This window comes from Aquarana catesbeiana, linkage group LG02 (assembly GCF_042186555.1).
Source record: "Aquarana catesbeiana isolate 2022-GZ linkage group LG02, ASM4218655v1, whole genome shotgun sequence".
NCBI classification, from domain to species: domain Eukaryota; kingdom Metazoa; phylum Chordata; class Amphibia; order Anura; family Ranidae; genus Aquarana; species Aquarana catesbeiana.
Window position 1 is genome coordinate 765,011,506 of NC_133325.1, and position 19,829 is coordinate 765,031,334.

The following is a 19,829-nucleotide window of genomic DNA, read 5'->3' on the forward strand; positions in this document are numbered from 1 at the left end:
CCCAGCACAGTGTACTCATGCTTAGTGTGGTTTTTTTTTTAATAAGAAAGCAGAGGGTCTGGCAGGAACACCAGGGATTTCACACAAAAGGAAGCAATACAAAGAGAACAGGATACTTTTTAATACAAGTACATAGTACCGCACACACATACAGTGGGGACGGAAAGTATTCAGACCCCCTTACATTTTTCACTCTTTGTTATATTGCAGCCATCTACTAAAATCATTTAAATTCATATTTTTTTCCTCATTAATGTACACACAGCACCCCATATTGACAGAAAAACACAGAATTGTTGACATTTTTGCAGATTTATTAAAAAAGAAAAACTGAAATATCACATGGTCCTAAGTATTCAGACCCTTTGCTGTGACACTCATATATTTAACTCAGGTGCTGTCCATTTCTTCTGATCATCCTTGAGATGGTTCTACACCTTCATTTGAGTCCAGCTGTGTTTGATTATACTGATTGGACTTGATTAGGAAAGCCACACACCTGTCTGTATAAGACCTTACAGCTCACAGTGCATGTCAGAGCAAATGAGCATCATGAGGTCAAAGGAACTGCCTGAAGAGCTCAGAGACAGAATTGTGGCAAGGCACAGATCTGGCCAAGGTTACAAAAATGTTGGTTCCTAAGAGCACAGTGGCCTCCATAATCCTTCAATGGAAGACGTTTGGGACGACCAGAACCCTTCCTAGAGCTGGCCGTCCGGCCAAACTGAGCTATCGGGGGAGAAGAGCCTTGGTGAGAGAGGTAAAGAAGAACCCAAAGATCACTGTGGCTGAGCTCCAGAGATGCAGTCGGGAGATAGGAGAAAGTTGTAGAAAGTCAACCATCACTGCAGCCCTCCACCAGTCGGGGCTTTATGGCAGAGTGGCCCAACGGAAGCCTCTCCTCAGTGCAAGACACATGAAAGCCTGCATGGAGTTTGCTAAAAAAAAACACCTGAAGGACTCCAAGATGGTGAGAAATAAGATCAGGCCCGAATTTACTCCCTTTGCCGCCCCAAGACAGGGTCCTTCAATCACACACACACACTTCACGTCCTTTATCGAACACTGAAAATAACTGGCTTTAATTGTACAGACTGAAAATACTTCAGGGTAAGCGCGCGAGGGGTAAGGATTTTTCAGGGCAATGGCTGGTGTTAGTGCTTCAATCAGGATGATTGAAAAACATTATTTCTATCATTACATTGTAATATAAAATAAATAAAACTCACCATAATGCAGAATCATTGGGAGCCCTGAGTGTCACTTGCCACCATCTCTTGTCACTTGACACGCTGCCTGCCACCAGATGGAGATGTCACTTGCCACGCTGCCTGCCACCAGATGGAGATGTCACTTGCCACGCTGCCTGCCACCAGCTGGGGATGTCACTTGCCACGCTGCCTGCCACCAGCTAGGGATGTCACTTGCCACGCTGCCTGCAACCATATGGGGATGTCACTTGCCACTATGCCTGCCACCAGATGGGGATGTCACTTGCCACGCTGCCTGGCACCAGATGGGGATGTCACTTGCCACGCTGCCTGCCACCAGATAGGGGGGGGTCACTTGCCACGCTGCCTGCCACCAGATAGGGGGGGTCACTTGCCACTATGCCTGCCACCAGATGGGGATGTCACTTGCCACGCTGCCTACCACCAGATGGGGATGTCACTTGCCACGCTGCCTGCCACCAGATGGGGATGTCACTTGCCACTATGCCTGCCACCAGATGGGGATGTCACTTGCCACACTGCCTGCCACCAGCTAGGGATGTCATTTGCCATGCTGCCTGCCATCAGATGGAGGAACAGCAGTGCGGGCAATGAGAGATGTCATCTCTCTCCCCCGCCGTCGCACCGGTGACATTACTACCTACGAATTTTTCAAAAATGGCGGCGGGCGGCGCAATCATGCTACTGCGCATGTGCCGCCCGGCCGAGCGCGTACGAGCTTTCCCTAGCCCGGCCGGCTTCAGAACAGCGCATGCGCAGTTGCGTGTTCGGCTCGCGCCCATCTTTTCTACGGGCATCGGTGCCAGTGCCCCTAATAGGCTTTAATGGGCTGCCCGAAAGGGCCGCCCCTGCACCACTGCCGCCCTGAGGCCTGGCCATTGGTGGCCTTTTGACAAATCTGGCCCTGATTAAGATTCTCTGGTCTGATGAGACCAAGATAGAACTTTTTGGCCTTAATTCTAAGCGGTGTGTGTGGAGAAAACCAGGCACTGCTCATCACCTGTCCAATACAGTCCCAACAGTGAAGCATGGTGGTGGCAGCATCATGCTGTGGGTGTGTTTTTCAGCGGCAGGGACAGGGCGACTGGTTGCAATCGAGGGAAAGATGAATGCGGCCAAGTACAAGGATATCCTGGACGAAAACCTTCTCCAGAGTGCTCAGGACCTCAGACTGGGCCGAGGGTTTACCTTCCAACAAGACAATGACCCTAAGCACACAGCTAAAATAACAAAGGAGTGGCTTCACAACAACTCTGTGACTGTTCTTGAATTGCCCAGCCAGAGCCCTGACTTAAACCCAGTTGAGCATCTCTGGAGAGACCTAAAAATGGCTGTCCACCAACGTTTACCATCCAACCTGGCAGAACTGGAGAGGATCTGCAAGGAGGAATGGCAGAGGATCCCCAAATCCAGGTGTGAAAAACTTGTTGCATCTTTCCCAAAAAGACTCATGACTGTATTAGATCAAAAGGGGGCTTCTACTAAATACTGAGCAAAGGGTCTGAATACTTAGGACCATGTGATATTTCAGTTTTTCTTTTTATAGAAATCTGCAAAAAAGTCAACAATTCTGTGTTTTTCTGTCAATATTGGGTGCTGTGTGTACATTAATGAGGAAAAAATGAACTTAAATGATTTTAGCAAATGGCTGCAATATAACAAAGAGTGAAAAATGTAAGGGGGTCTGAATACTTTCCGTCCTCACTGTATACCTATCAGGAATATGAAATGTTGGGTTTACATATTCTTGAATTGATTGCTGTGACTTTGCTGTAGGTGACAGGTCCTCTTTTTATATATGGCAAATCTCCTCTTGCTCTTGAACAGTTTAACACGTTTTCAATCCATTAAATCATGCCCTGCAAAATCATTCTATTTCAATCCTCCCAAATTTTCTTCTTATCAGGTCTGCATACTCCAAAATGAAAACTGATGCATCAGATGTAGTGGAAGGTAAGGTGCTCCATGTATCGGGGGTATGTTTGGAAGGGCCTCTGTGCAGGATCCCAAGAACCAAAATGTAATATCTTGGAGCTTATCAGTCCCTAGATGTGGTGGCTTCATTAGTTTGACTTTCTTATTTAGTTACACCTGGCAATTCTACCAGTAACACACTTCCTGTCCTAGGGTGACAACGCTCACTCACCGTACTACCCGAGTACCCAACCTGCTACATGAGGGCCACACACACTTAATGGCCACATTATTAGGTACACCTTGCTAGTACCGGGTTGGACCCCCTTTTGCCTTCATTCTTCGTGGCATAGATCCAAAAAGGTGTTGGAAACGTTCCTCAGAGATTTTGGTCCATATTTGAAAGGGTTAATTCTGCCCGGTTAATATGAATGGCCAGTGGATTCCTCTGCAGAGCTCTGGGAGCAAACAAATGAAGAAGACACAAAATGGTCTCAAAGTATGCTCAGCTTTAATGGTAGCTTGGCTCGAGATTTTATAAAAACTCAGAACAAAAGGCGTCACGTAGCACAAGAGGAGGGGACAAGACATCAAGCATATACATGTATAGCTATATTCAAACTAGCAAGTAGCAACATGCGTCACAGGACATTGGTGGTCAGCCTGTCTGGGGACATAGTCTCACATTCCGTTATTTATGGGGCTCGTTTGGCCTGCTGTTATGCTATGTGTGAAAGTACAGCAGAAGGACACTTTGTTTCTCAAGCATTTAATGTTACAGTGCATTAACTGTTTCTAACCCTTCAATATTGACATGATAGCATCACGCAGTTGCTGCAGATTTGTCGGCTGCACATCCATGATGCGAATCTCCCCTTCCACCACATCCCAAAGGTGCTCTATTGGATAAGATCTGGTGACTGTGGAGGCCATTGGAGTACAGAGACCTCATTGTCCAGTGGTGAGATGATTGGAGCTTTGTGACATGGTGCATTATCCTGCTGGAAGGAGCCATCAGAAGATGGGGACACTGTAGTCAGAAAGGGATGGACATGATCAACAACAATACTCAGGTAGGCCGTGGAATTTAAATGATACTCAATTGGTACTAAGGGGCCAAGAAAATATCCCCCCACACCAATACACCACCACCACCAGCCTGAACCATTGATACAAGGCAGAATGGATCCATGCTTTCATGTTATTTACGCCAAAAATTCTGACCCGACCATCTGAATGTCACAGCTTAATGTCGAGACTCATCAGACCAGGCAACCTTTTTCCACTCTTCTATTGTCCAATTTTGGTGATTCTGTGCAAATTGTACCCTCAGTATCCTGTTCTTAGGGGACAGGAGTGGCATCCGGTGTGGTCTTCTGCTGCTGTAGTCCATCTACTTTAAGGTTCAATGTGTTGTGCATTCAGAGATGGTATTCTGCATACCTTGGATGTAACGAGTGGTTATTTGAGTTACTGTTGCCTTTCTATCATCTCAAACCAGCCTGCCCATTCTCCTCTGACGTCAACAAGGCATTTCCCCCACACAAGGAATATGTCCCCCCAAAAACACTTTTTGGGGAGGATGTTCGCCAAGTGAACTCATGAGTAAAACTATATATGAGTGTGTTAGAACGTATTCATAACAAATGAAGAAAAAGAAAAGAGAGGAATCTCATATGAACATATCACAGTTGCAAAAAAGACATAAAAGGTCCATCAAGTGACTACACCTAAAGTGTTTGTCTAATCAAAGTAAGTTCACTCAGTAGATCATATAATACAGTTTCTAGATGGTTCATAGAAACAATAAATATAGTCTTTTTATAGGAGATAAATTGGTGCAATCAAAGGCATAAATAACAGGTATACATGGTAGACGTGACTTCACATATGGTAGTTATAGATGTACATCAAACATCAAGGAAAGGCAATGGGTACTCTTACCCCCGAGTGCGGACCCACACACCAGCAGTGGTGAGTCAATCAAGCATAAAACGTTCATCCACGATAAATCCTCCAGGATCTCTGCAAACGGGACAGTGCGTGTCAGCATCAACTTCAAGAAGATACCATGAGAAGCCGTCACCATCCGAACACCAGCGAGAAGGTGTATGACCTCTTCCACCCGGCGGAGTGAATCATGGGAAAAGAAAGATAAAAAGGCCTCCACCTAGAGCAGATAACTCCGGTATCAATAATTTTATTAGAATAAAATGGCTAAAAAAAATGTACAAAGCATCCCTCACGAAGTGTACAAACGTGATCACAGACAATAATAAAAAAAAGCGCGGTATATCGAGCCTAGCAGGCTATGTACCCTAAAGCCGCGTACACACGAGCGGAATTTCCGACAGAAAAAGTCAGATGGAAGCTTTTCATCATCTATTCCGATCGTGTGTGTGCCTCATCGGACTTTTCTTTTTGAAAATTCTGACGGACCTAGAAATAGAACATGTTCTAAATATTTCAGACGGACCCAATTCCTATCGGGAAACACGATCGTCTGTATGCTGTTCCGACGGATCAAAAACGGCGCATGCTCTGAAGCAAGTACGAGACGGAAGCTATTGGCTACTGGCTATTGAACTTCCTTTTTCTAGTCCCGTCGTAAGTGTTGTACGTCACCGCGTTCTGGACGGTCGGAGTTTGGTGTGACCGTGTGTAGGCAAGACCGCTTGAATGGAGTTCCATCGGAGAAACCTTCCGAGTTTATTCCGACGGCAAAACCGGTCGTGTTTACGCGGCATAACAATTTTTTTCTGATTGTTTAAAACTGGTAGCGCAACTTTGTCCTATTTTTATTTTTCCCCACACAACTGCCGCACACTGAATATTTTCTCTTTTCCGGACCATTCTCTGTAAACCCGAGAGACGGTTGTGCGTGAAATTCCCAGTAGATCAGCAGTTTTTGAAATACTCAGACCAGCCTGTCTGGCACCAACAACCATACCACGTCCAAAGTCATTTAAATCCCCTTTCTTCCCCATTCTCAGTTTGAAGTCTTCACCATGTCTAGATGCCTAAATGCACTGAGCTGCTACCATGCGATTGGCTGATTAGAAATTTGTGTTACCCAACAATTGAACAGGTGTACCTAATAAAGTGGTATTTACCAGCTAAATGGATTGGTTTATTTTTTTCTCATCTGGCCACCATGTTAATTTAAGGTGTGCAATCAGGCTTTGAAATTGCGCAAGTTCAAATAAACGCGCACGATTTCAAAGCCACGCTTCAGTCTGACTTCGGGGGTGTCTTAAAAGACATCTGTTGCGGATTCATGCACAGATGTCTAATTAAATCAACCTAGAAGTCGCCAAAAATAGTGCAGGAACTACTTTTGGAAATCGGTGCGGCATTGCACCTATTGGGGCGCTTCTATTGCCGGCAATAGGCTCTGATTTGACATTTGACCTAAGGCCTCGTTCACACGGGTGAACTGCAGAATACACCTGTGTGAGGGCCGTGTTTGCCCTCATGAGGATGCATAGGTGTTCCCTGTTTCCCATGCATCCCCGCTGCTCTTAATTTGCCATGCGGGTGCACAGACAGTGTGCTTTCGGAGTCATGCACCTGTACAGCTATCAAAATGGGGGTATGACTGCTAGAGATCATTGACATTACAGCCCCTCTACAAATCCCCACTCCCCCCTAGGGAATGCTGGGCTCCAGGCATCACACAAGAACCAAAGAGCTGCATGTGGCAGGGTGAGCACTAAGGATATAGGGGATAGGTTGTATTAACATGAACAAGTGGGTTACAAAATAAAAAAATGAACAATATAAGAAGAAGAAGAAGAGTCATTGGGAGGGAGTGGGGGTGGTGGGTTTGGGGTGGGGTGGGGGCTAATATTATGCATATACTGTATTTCCAGTATTTCTTGGCAGAGAACAACTAATAGGCTCTAAACTGTACAGTGTTTTATAAATCCAAGAAAGTTACAGTACTCCAAAAGTCTTTCACTCAACGTCTAGAATTTATTTCAAGTGCATCAACAGGTAAAATGTTATATATTGATACATTTGATATACACTTGAAATAAATTCTAGACATTACACAAGAGAATTGGAGCAGTTTCAAGCCAAGAAATTTGGATTGAGATATATATATATATTTATACAGTATATATATTCAGTGGCGGCTGGTGCTAAACTTTTTTTTTGGGGGGGGGGGGCGGCAAATAACCCCCCCCCCCCCCCCCCCAGGTCCCCATTCACTCCTCCAGGGTAACTGCGCCGCAGCTTCCCTGGCTTCTCCTCCCGGCTAACCCAGTCTTCTTTAGATCCGTCTCCTGCCCTGATTGGCCGGGAGGAGAAGCCGGAAATCAAATATTGATTCGCTAGTGTCACAAGTGGGTGGGCACTGCGCCCCGAGCCCAACCTTTTTCAAGCCAATTGGAGCCTCAGGCTCTAATCACGTGGCTTGAAGAGAAAAAAAAAACTCATAGAACCCTATGAGTCCGGTGCCCCGAATGCATCCCTGCACGGAAACCGTGGGGGGCGGCACCCCTGCGCCCCTTATGGACCGGCCGCTTCTGCCTGTAATGTAAAATGACTTTAGTGTTCCTTTGTGTTGGTAAGTAACATGTATTGTGTATATCCTTTTATAGAGAGTGACACAGACTCCTCTTCATCCTCCTCTTCATCCTCCTCTACCTCTGCTTCGGCACATTCCTCCCGCACGTCATCTTCTAGCTCTGGTGGTAAGTCCCATGACAAAACTGATTCCAAACATAACAAGATAATGGCTCCAAGGGCAGAGCCACTAATAGCAGGCGCAGAGATCAGGTGTTACAACGTGAGATACACCAATGTCTTTAATTCCAGCTGTGTTGGGTAGGTCTATCAGAAAAATATTCTGTTTATCTGAAAGGGTTGCATGAAAATGAAGTTGAACTGGATGGGTTAGTGTCTTTATTCAACTTTACCAACTAAGTAACCATTACATTTTCCCAGAAGTATGAAAAGTGTTGTGGTTTTTCATTGTGTTTACCCATTTGAGTACCAGCCTGTAAAACCCCTTCATGACCAGGTCATTTTTCAGTTTAAATGAGTTTTATAGAATTACTTTAAGACAAACAGTGCCTTGAAAAAGTATTCATACCCCTTGAAATTCTCCACATTTTGTCATGTTACAACCAAAAATATAAACGTATTTTATTGGGATTTTATGTGATAGAGATAGACCAACACAAAGTGGCACATAATTGGGAAGTAATTTTCCAAATTTTCTACAAATGATTATGTGAAAAGTGTGGGGGGTACATTTGTATTCATCCCCCCTGATTCAATACTTTGTAGAACCTCCTTTCACTGCAATTACAGCTGCAAGTCTTTTTGGGGATGTCTCTACCAGCTTTGCACATCTAGAGAGGGACATTTTTTGCCCATTCTTCTTTGCAAAATATCTCAAGCTCTGTCAGATTGGATGGAGAGCATCTATGAACGACAATGTTCAAGTCTTGTCAAAAATTCCCAATTAGATTTAGGTCTGGACTTTGATTGGACCATTCTAACACATGAATATGCTTTGATCTAAACCATTCCATTGTAGCTCTGGCTGTATGTTTAGGGTCGTTGTCCTGCTGGAAGGTGAAACTCCTCCCCAGTTTCAAGTCTTTTGCAGACTCTAATGCCCCGTGCACAAGGTCGGACATTGATCGGACATTTTGACAACAAAATCCTACGATTTTTTCCGACGGATGTTGGCTCAAACTTGTCTTGCATACACATGGTCACACAAAGTTGTCGGAAAATCCGATCATTCTGAACGCGGTGACGTAAAACACGTACGTCGGGACTATAAACGGGGCAGTAGCCAATAGCTTTCATCTCTTTATTTATTCTGAGCATGCGTGGCACTTTGTCCGTCGGATTTGTGTACACACGATCGGAAATTCCGACAATGTATTTTGTTGTCGGAAAATGTTATAGCCTGCTCTCAAACTTTGTGTGTCGGAAAATCCGATGGAAAAAGTCCGATGGAGCCTACACACGGTTGTAATTTCCGACAACAAGCTCCGATCGCACATTTTCCTTCGGAAAATCTGACTGTGTGTACGGGGCATAACAGGTTTTCTTCTAAGATTGCCCTGTATTTGGCTCCATCCATCTTCCCATCAACTCTGACCAGCTTCTCTGTCCCTGCTGAAGAAAAGCATCCCCACAACATGATGCTGCCACCACCATGTTTCACGGTGGGGATGGTGTGTTCAGGGTGATGTGTAGTGTTGGTTTTCCGCCCCACATAGCGTTTTGCTTAACGCCCAAAAAGTTACATTTTGGTCTCATCTGCCCAAAGCACCTTCTTCCACATGTTTGCTCTGTCCCCCACATGGCTTCTAGCAAACTGAAAATGAGACTTCCTATGGCTTTCTTTCAACAATGTCTTTCTTCTTGTCACTCTTCCATAAAGGCCAGATTTGTGGAGAGCACAACTAATAGTTGTCCTGTGGACAGATTCTCCCACCTGAGCTGTGGATCTCTGCAGCTCCTCCAGAGTTACCATGGGCCTCTTGGCTGCTTCTCTGATTAATGTTCTTCTTGCCCGGCCGGTCAGTTTAGGTGGACAGCCATGTCTTGATAGGTTTGCAGTTGTGCCATACTCTTTTCATTTTTGGATGATGGATTGAACAGTGCTTTGTGAGATGTTCAAAGCTTTTAATGAAGCCCATGTATTTTACATTCAGATTTGATCAGTTGATCATAGGATGCATTAAGGTGAAAAACACGAAGGTTTACAACCTCTTTAAGCCTTTTATGTAGAGACACTTGCCTCACGTATACAGTTATACCTCTATAGACTTTGGTCTAGATCTATTTTTGTATTGTCCTGCTGCTCCATCTGCGTCTGTGTCCATTAGGGTGTTGTGCTTCTTTGACAGCAAGAACGTTGTTCTAATATGTATTGATCTATCTCCAGAAGAAGCACATTTATTGTTGCGAAACTAGTCGAGCAAGCTACGTATATCTTTAAAAGCAGTTATGACACCATCTGAGTTGGCTTATGTGATCCATTTTTGACTACCTGTAGGATTTTAGCTGCCTAGGTCAACATTTATGCTATTACCTGTGGTTTATTTGCTTTACTCAGAATCTCCCTAGGCCCCCCATTGTATCATTGAAGCCCAGGTTTCTGAATGGATGGTGGACAGGGGAGAGGGTTTTAATCACTTTTGCACTTTTTCGTGTATTTTATCTCATGTGTGTCTAATATCTTGTTAACCACTTCTGGACTGGCTCACGACGATATACGTCAGCACTTTGAAGAGGAACATCGTTGTTATGGCAGCAGCTAGCTGCCATAATCCCGGTATCCTCTTCTTCGGTGAGTAGTCCGGTTTCAGATAAAAGTGGTCTCTGCAGCGGATTCGCCATGAGATCACTTTTATCGGTGGCGGGAGAGGACCCCCCTCCCGTCACTTACCGGAGCCGCCGGCAGTGGCGGAGGCAGTCGCGTCCTCTCCCCTCTGTGGTATGGAGCTGAGTGAGGGGAAAATGGCCCCCACCCAGCTCTATACCATTGTAGGGCGGAAGCGACGTCAAAACTTCACTTCTGCCCACAGCTCTTAAAAGGGACAATTTTTTTAAATTTTTTTTTACAAATTACATTTTTTTCTTTTTTTGTATTGCATTTTAGTGAAAAAATATGAGACCTCCATTTTATTCTCTAGGGTGTTAGAAAAAAAACAATATATAATGTTTGGGGGTTCTAAGTAATTTTCTAGCAAAAAAAAAAATGATTTTAACTTGTAAGCAACAAATCTCAGAAAGAGGCTTGGTCCTTAAGTGTTTAAATCAGACATAGCGTTTATTAAACTGAAGCAAATATACATCACAATTACAACCATAAAGCATATTCTCAACAGTCGGATTCCAGGTCAAACAAGCACATACTACGGTACATTATAGCGGGCATAGTCAAATGGTAATCTTGTACAATAGATACTTTTATAGACCAGTAGCAGAGGATAAATGAGTCATTATAAGAATTATCCATTACCAGCTCCGTGGGAGCAAGTCCCGGGACCGCCAACCAATCACCCCATAGTCTGTCAAATTTGCTGGGACTCCCTCTATGCTGGAAGATAATTTTCTCCAGTGTGAGAGTATAACCCGTATTACTTACCCATTCTTTGTGGGTGGGTACTCTGTCCAATTTCCACAATTGCAGAATGAGTTTACGAGCCTGCAATACTTTTTCAAGGCACTGTATAGAGCTATACAAAGGAAAAAAGTCCATAAATGTTAAAGAAAAAAAAGTTTCCCTTCCTGGGGAGGTGATCAGGATTTTTTTTTTACACATTATGATTGCTTATACCAGTGAATTTCACTGGTATAAGCAACCATTTTTACTGAGTGAAATTGATTAATTCAGTGTTTAGTATTGTGGTTATCTGTTTATTGCCCACAGCTAATCACATGGTACAGATGGGCTGTGATTGACCCTGTCTGTAACATGTGATCCCTGCGACCAATCACAGCTAGCAACACAATTGTACACAAGAAATTGTATGGTTTAAAGCCATTCCTTGTTTACAATTGTCATGTGATCTGCTGTGATTGGTCACAGTGATCACATGGTACCGACAGCAGGTTGGTACACTGATCAGTCATATAGTGGACACAGCTGGTGACAGATTGCACTGGAACGCAGCGTGTTTGGGGGGGACGCCATATGACATCCACCCTGAATGACAAATGTCCCACCCAGTCATCATCTGACAATAGGCTGGGTGGAAAGTGGTTAAATTAAAAAAGGCAGAAATAGCAGCTCATATTTATCCCCTCAAACATTCCCTTGAAGTAAGAGGTCTGTGTACACATACTCTGCCCATGCCTCAATTTTTTTGGTCTTTTGAGAAATATAACTTGTTTTTTCTTTTTTGGTTTAGCATCTCAGTGCAATAACCAAAGGAGAACTGCATCTGTCAAACAGAAAATTGGAAGTTATTCTGATGATTCAGACTCTGCATCTGAGGAAAACTCTCATCGGGGAACAAGGAAGAAAACTCTCCGCAAGAGCGCTGCCATGGCGGCCAGTAAGATAAAGTGTATGACTGAGGTGGAAGACAGTGCCTTCACTTCAGATAGTGACTGTAGCGTAAGCAAAAACAGCAGAACACTGCCACCCCGGACAGCTGCGACAAGGGCCAATAAACTGCTCTTAGATGGCAGTGAGGAAGAGACCGGGAGTGAGAGTGATCAAGAGCGCAGAAGGAGGAGAGCCTCTAAAACCCCAAAAAGGACTTGTTTAAAGTTTCGTAGGTGCATTGTGGAATCTGACTCAGACTCAGAAAGTGTTGTGACAGTATCAAAGGGAGCCCAGAATAATCTCAGCCATAGACAGCTCCAGGAATGTAGGGTAGTCCTGACCAATTGTGTAGCAGCGGCTAATGCATACTTACGGAGCCCCTGTCTAGACAGACCATTGCCCCGGACTGCACATAAACCAACAGGCTCCGACAGTGATTCTGATTCAGCATTTGAAACTTTGGTCAGAAAAAAGCGAAAGCGTGACGCATCCTCGGTAGCATCTCCTTCTGCTAGAAAAACAAAACTATTAAACGACTCCGAAGACACCTCCAATTCAGGAACTGAATATAACAACTGTAAGTTCTCCAGCCATGATGTCAATGGTGGCAACCAAAGTAAGGATGAGAGCTTGGACTCTCCATGCCTTAGCCTCGCCACCAATTCTTGTAAGCGCATTGTGGAATTTGACTCAGACTCATCGTCCTCCCCAGAAAGTGTTGTAACAGTATTAAAGGGAGCCCAGAAAACTTTCAGACATAGACAACTAAAGGAATGTAGGGTAGTCCTCACCAATTGTGTAGCTGAGGTTAATGCATATTTACGGAGTCCCTGTCTAAACAGACCATTGCCCCAACCTGCACATCAAACAAGAAGCTCTGACAGTGATTCTGATTCAGCATTTAAAACGTTGGTCAGCAAAAAGCGAAAGAGTGACGTATCCTTGGTAGTATCTCCACCTGCTAGAAAAACAAAAGAATTAAGTGACTCCGAAGACATCTCCAATTCAGGAACTGAATATAACAACTGTAAGTTCTCCAGCCATCATGTCAACGGTGGCAACCAAAGTAAGGATGAGAGCTTGAACTCTTCATGCCCTCGCCTGGCCACCAACTCTCATAGGTGCGTTGTGGAATCTGACTCAGACTCATCGTCCTCCCCCAAAAATGTTGAAACAGCATTAAAGGGAGCCCAGAGCACTTTCAGCCATAGACAACTAAAGGAATGTAGGGTAGTCCTGACCAATTGTGTAGCTGAGGCTAATGCAAACTTACGGAGTCCCTGTCTAGACAGACCATTGCCCCGGACTGCACATGAACCCAGAAGCTCTGTTAGTGATTCTGATTTAGCATTTAAAACTTTGGTCAGCAAAAAGCGAAAGAGTTACGCATCCTCAATAGTATCTCCTCCTGCTAAAAAAACAAAAGAATTAAGCGACTCCGAAGACACCTCCAATTCAGGAAGCGAATATAACAACTGTGACTTCTCCAGCTCTGGAGAGAGTTCATTGTCTAAAAAGAACGGAGTCCAATTCTCTGATTCAGGGTCCTCTCTCTCAGACAACACAAGTGTCGTCAAACACAGGACGAAGAAGAGGAATTCTTCACCGAGACTTAAAGCAACTGATCAAAAGAGAAAGCAGGTGAGGAGCAGCAGCAATGACAATTGGGAAGATCTGGACACTGGAAGCCGCAAAAAGTTAACACGTCGCAGTAAGATCCATACACGGAACCAGGGCAAAAGGACCGTGCGATATGACGATGAGGAGAATGCAGCTCAGAGTGACGAAAGCTTGAATGGCAGGTGAAGTAGAACTACCTCTGTGAGGAGTCTGACCAGAGAAAGGGCCAGGCAGTTCTTACAATGACCAACAAAGCAAAAAGTGTAATGACTTTTCTAAATGTTGAAGTTCAGGGAATATACTTCTAGTTTTCTACAGAAAGAGAAACTATGAATGTGACTACAAACTGTACATGTTTGACTTGCACTTGTTATATTAAAGCATTATCAGCACAGATGCCAACATGTCCCTCGAGATGGGGCAGGGGACATCTGATTGCGCTAACTAATTGCATTTTCCGAGGTTTTTAGAACCCACAAGCTTAGTTTTTTTGCAGTGAGAGTCCATTACTTAGACCCTCGTTTTATTGCTAGACTTAACCACTGAACAGCCATTTGCAGAGTTTAAGCTTACAAGTGTTTTTTGGGCTTTTTTGTTGGTATTGGGTTTTTTATTGAAAAAAAAAAAAATAGGTACAGAATATACAGTTTAACTCCATAGTTCCCTAAAACTTGAAGATCTTTCTTTCCATAATACATTTCAGTGCCATTAATCTATTTCTAGTCTCTGAAAGCTAAATCTTTTTTGTGGAATTATAATTTTTTTTCTAATGCACGTTTCTCCCCTTTAGGATACAACCAGAGTATTACTTTACCATACCATGTTATGGTAAAGGCCAACATAACAAATTGGGGATAGATGAGGATAGTGTGCCATACCAAATTATAATAGAGGGCAGCATGAGACACTGGGGATGGAGGAGAAGAGTGTACTGTACAATATTTTATTAAAGGGCAACATAACAAATTAAGGATAGATAAGGAGAGAGGAGTGTGCTACTTCTATACTTTGCTGTTTCTTCCACTTTGTCTTGTTCAAAGCTAAACTCCAGGTAACCTCAAAATTCTCCCTTGAAAATGCTCATTTAGTCTACAGTTTGACGAAAGTAATTTTACCTACCCGATTCTCTCTGTCCCCGGCAGACAACGCTCCCTCTTGCTCCGCCAGTGGACTGTCCCTCAGCATCCAATGCAGGGTTATTGTCCCTGAATCATTCTTGATGATGTCAGTACCAGTGCCGGGACGAGGACATCTAGAGCCAGGGCGAACATGCTAAACTGCGCCCCCCAAGACGTTTGAGCATTATGTGTTAGCAAAAATCTGCCCCTTTCTGAAAACCCCCATCTCAGCACAAATCTTTGCCACCCCATCCCCCGAATCCCCCCCTCCCCAAGAAAATTCACCCTTCCTAGCACAAATCCTCTACCCCTAAAATGCCCCATCCTAGTACACATATCCCCCAATTTCAAATCCTCCCCTCCCAGCACAAATTGCCCCCAAGTCCTCCCACCTAGCACAAATCTTCTTCCCCTCATTCCCCTCCCAGCACAAATGCCCCTAAATCACCACTCTTTGCACCCCCCCAAAATCCCCCTCCTTGAACAATACTTTTTTCCAGCAGCCCCCCAAATTCCCCTTTCCACCACAAATCCCCTCCCTCCAACCTCCTTGTGACGCTCCACCACCTCACATGATACCACAGTGCCTAGGTGGAGAATTGGGCAAGTAAATCTATTTTTCCATGCCCCCTGGACCTAAATGAGCGGTTAACCTTTGCAGTGTGGGCGTTTGCTGGAGGTTAGCTTTAAGCCCAGGTTCACACTAAGCTGTCAGACCTGATTTCGGCGGTGATTTCACAGACATCTGTCAGACAGATGTCAATGGAAACTTGCACCCCGAAATCGCCAAAAGTAATACAGAAACTACTTTTTGAAATCAGTGCGGTGCCGCAAATGCAGCTTCGCACCGATTAGGATGGTGCCATTGCCGGCAATTTGACATGTCAAAGCGCGCCAATGTGAACCAGGGCTGAGGGGAACTTGTCACAAATTAAAACCTGTGCAGGAACCCTCTGATAGAAACTGCCACTTTGTCTACTTGCAAGGCTGTGGGCAGTCAGTTATGTGAATACTCTTTAAAGCTCATTTGTTGTCTTTTTTTTTTTTTTTTTTTTAAATAAGTGACTCTTTCCGGTTAATAATAAAAATAAATGATCCTGTTCAAAGAAAACATGTACTTAGAATTTGTGATGCAGGCAGTAGAAAGGATTCCTGTGTTTTTGTTTTTGTTTTGTTTTTTACATTGGTGCTTTAATTCATTATTTAAGAAAAAAAGTTGCTTTAAAACAAGCTATTGCTGACCTTTGGAGCTGCAGGCAGAGTGGAGCAATTCATCCTCAAAGTTAAAAAAAGAAGTAATGAAGTCCTGCTCCAAAACAACTTGAAGGTGTTCACTAGGGTTGGGGTCAGGGCAACATACCTCCCAACATTTTGAGATGGGAATGAGGGACACCTACTATCAAACGTATGTTGGCATACGACACGCCCCCTGCCACACCCCCTTAAAGTAGAATTAACCCAAAAAAAGTTTAATTAAATCCACAAGGGTTTTTTTTTTACCACTACTATTCCTTCATATTGGTTTTTAAAATGTACAAATGCAGCAATTTAGAAATCAGATGAAAGGTTTAGCACTGGGAAACACTTTTTGAAAAATAAAAAGTGCATTTTATATACATCTATATAGATCAGACCAAAATGAGGGACAAATGAGGAGGAATGAGGGACTGAGGAACATTGCTCCAAATCAGGGACAGTCCCTCGAAATCCGGGACAGTTGGGAGCTGTGGGGCTGTGTGCAGGCCATTCGAGTTCTTCCACACCAAATTTAAGAAAGCATGTTTTTTATAGAGCATGTAATGTACAGGGGCACAGTCATGCTGATGCAGAAAAGGGCCTGGAAGTGCGTAACTGTCTAAAATGTATGCAGCGTTAAAGTATAACTTAAGGCAAAACTATTTTTTTCGTTTTGGGTAGAGTGGAGAGGGATTAGAACACCTGTCAGTTTTTATTGTCGTCTCTCCCCGTTAAGCAGATTCACCCTCTCTCGTTGTCCTGTTTACCATTATCATTGAAAGTAAAAGAAAATCCCACATTTTGGGTTGTCCCCAGAAAGGTAATAGAGGCAAAATCTTCCAATGGGGACACCAATTTTGGTGACCTGGGAGGTACCCAAAAGATTCCTGCAGGGATTTCCTCTCACTTCCTGTTCGGCTATGTGACAGGAAGTGAAGGGAAATCTCCACAATGGGACACAGATGGCAAAAAAAAAAAAATTAACAGAAGTTATTAACCTCCCTTACGCGATCCAAAATAAAAAACAAAAAAAATTGTCTATAGTTCTACTTTAATGATATCTTTCGCTGTAAAAAGCTGCATTGGGTAATCCTGGAGGGGTTCCCATATGCTTTTGGACATATAATGGGGTGTAATGGTCAGGTGTCTGCATACCTTTGGCCATATAGTATACCTGTACAGTAAATATAAAACATTTTGTGTATGATGAGCATGTTTTGTAGCTGTAAAGCTCTAATAGTAAATGCTAGATGTATGAACAGAGCCGTTGCTCCAAATTTTACATCCATGTAGGTCCGCACACATGTCCCTGAGCCCCCCGTCCCCCCCCCCTCCGTTTGAAGATGCCCCACAGATGCCCAATAGGGTTTAGGTCTGGAGACATGCTTGGCCAGTCCATCACCTTTACCCTCAGCTTCTTTAGCAAGGCAGTGGTCGTCTTGGAGGTGTGTTTGGGGTCGTTATCATGTTGGAATACTGCCCTGCGGCCCAGTCTCTGAAGGGAGGGGATCATGCTCTGCTTCAGTATGTCACAGTACATGTTGGCATTCATGGTTCCCTCAGAGAACTGTAGCTCCCCAGTGCCAGCAGCACTCATGCAGCCCCAGACCATGACACTCCCACCATGCTTGACTGTAGGCAAGACACACTTGTCTTTGTACTCCTCGCCTGGTTGCCGCCACACACACATCTGAACCAAATAAGTTTATCTTGGTCTCATCAGACCACAGGAAACGGTTCCAGTAATCCATGTCCTTAGTCTGCTGGTTTTAATCAAACTGCGGGCTTTCTTGTGCGTCATCTTTAGAAGAGGCTTCCTTCTGGGACAACAGCCATGCAGACCAATTTGATGCAGTGTGCGGTGTATGGTCTGAGCACTGACAGGCTGACCCCCCACCCCTTCAACCTCTGCAGCAATGCTGGCAGCACTCATACATCTATTTCCCAAAGACAACTTCTGGATATGACGTTGGATATGATATGATGATCCATTTTTAACATATGTTGTTATTACATGAAGTCTTATCTATGTGTTTTATTTTAAATAGTGAGACCTGTTTTTCTCCAACAATCCCTGAGTGTGTCCTGTCGAAGCTAGACAGGGAAATGCTTTCACGCACAGGGGCTCACTACTATATACTATGCATGTTCATTTTTGCATTATGTTTTTGTTTTTAATTCTTTATCCTTTTTTTTGCATTTTGTACCATGTATTGTTATAAATAAAAATTGAAATTTTTATATCTTCTACTGTCCACTGTGCCCTTAAAGTCCGACCTTTGGGCTATTTTATGCCCTATTTTTTCTTTTATACCAAATTCCCATACGGATGTGGCCATAGGAGTGTTCTTTCTATATTTTCATACCCCTCCCTAAAAGCAACCCCCGCGCCCCCCCCACTTTTTTTTTCTTTCCCGGTGTTCTGTCAGAATAGGCAACCCATCAGATTAGGTAATGGAAGCGACGTTCTGTCAGCTGAATACTTAGTGCGCATGCTTGCTAATCTGATAGAACACCTGCAGTCAGAAGGCGCCAGCGGACATCTTACTACACCCAGCTACATCTTGAATTTCATAATCATTTAACTAATAAAGTGAGCGTATATAGATCAATATAGTATATTGAGATCTGTCATTCTGTTCTCATGTTACATTTTCAAAGCCTAAAGGTTGACCAGTGCAGGGTGTACCAAGATGGCCTCCTCCACCTTCCTACTGTGGGCGTCCAGCTTCTTTCAAAATATAACATTCAAAACAGCATCACAGATGTCAATATAATATATTTATTTATATCCGCTCAGTTTATTGCTAAAATGTCTGTGAAATTCAAGACGTAGCTGGGTGTAGTAACTGACTGCAGGTGTTCTGTCTCATTAGCACACCTGCTACGCATGTGCAGTAAGTATTCAGCTGACAGAACGTCACTTCCGTTACCTAATCTGACGGGTCGCCTGTTCTGACGGAACACCAGCCTCTTGCTCAAATCTTCTTTTTTGGGTTACAGAATTGTTAGGATGCCAGTGGGTTGGTAAGCATGATATTGACTCAATTGCCCTGAAGTTGTCTCTTTGGCATTTTTTGTGACTATTTGCCTTTAACATTACAAACTTCTAAGTAGCTCTCATTAATGGATTCTTTGCAGATGTAGCACCCTGTTTAGGCAGGGTTGCTATTAAATTTATTTGCCAGGCGATAGTTGCCTTGGCCAATTGTTAGGAGATCAATTGATTTCCCCCTAATTCAGGAATTACTGCACTTCTCTCTTCTGTCTGGGTGGACGTGTGTTATGTTGCCCCGGGCTGCTAGGCTGTAAGCCTTAGGCCTATCCCGGGGACATCTGGCTGCTAGGCTGTCTGAGGGCCTATCCAGTAGCAGGAGAGCAGCAGAGGGTTGGGACTGCGGGCTTGTAGTCCAACCAGAAGTAACGGTTCAGCTGGCCGGGGAACCAGTTGTGGTTGGAGGTAAAGGGGAAGCTGTCGCCACTAAAGGACCATCCATCTTGTTATCAGAAACCATTGTGAGTAAGCTGAGGCTAGTACCAGAGCAGACTTCTCGCCAGCCGGGGATGGTGAAGAAGTGGGAAAACCTCGTGCCAAGTCAGGGACCCAGCGGGACAGCAGAGGAGACACTTGTGGAGCAGCGGCAAGTTCCAAGCCAGGGACCTAGCGTGTCCGCGGGG

General features: G+C 44.1%; 1 protein-coding gene across 4 annotated transcripts in view; it reads left to right on the top strand.

Annotated features, from left to right (window-relative positions):
- The window catches only part of LOC141129300 (uncharacterized), a 75,203-nt gene that overhangs the window by 1,435 nt on the left and 53,939 nt on the right, over positions 1–19,829 (top strand). Inside the window, exons 2-4 of one of the 4 annotated variants that reach the window (XM_073617249.1) lie at positions 3,139–3,185; positions 7,754–7,846; positions 12,038–18,392. In XM_073617249.1, coding sequence (XP_073473350.1) covers positions 3,155–3,185; positions 7,754–7,846; positions 12,038–13,983 — 2,070 coding nt within the window. In that variant the 5' untranslated portion in view covers positions 3,139–3,154 and the 3' untranslated portion in view covers positions 13,984–18,392. Of the gene's footprint in view, positions 1–3,138; positions 3,186–7,753; positions 7,847–12,037; positions 18,393–19,829 lie in introns of those variants that run through there. The other 3 variants (XM_073617247.1, XM_073617250.1, XM_073617252.1) reach the window with 3 other exon arrangements.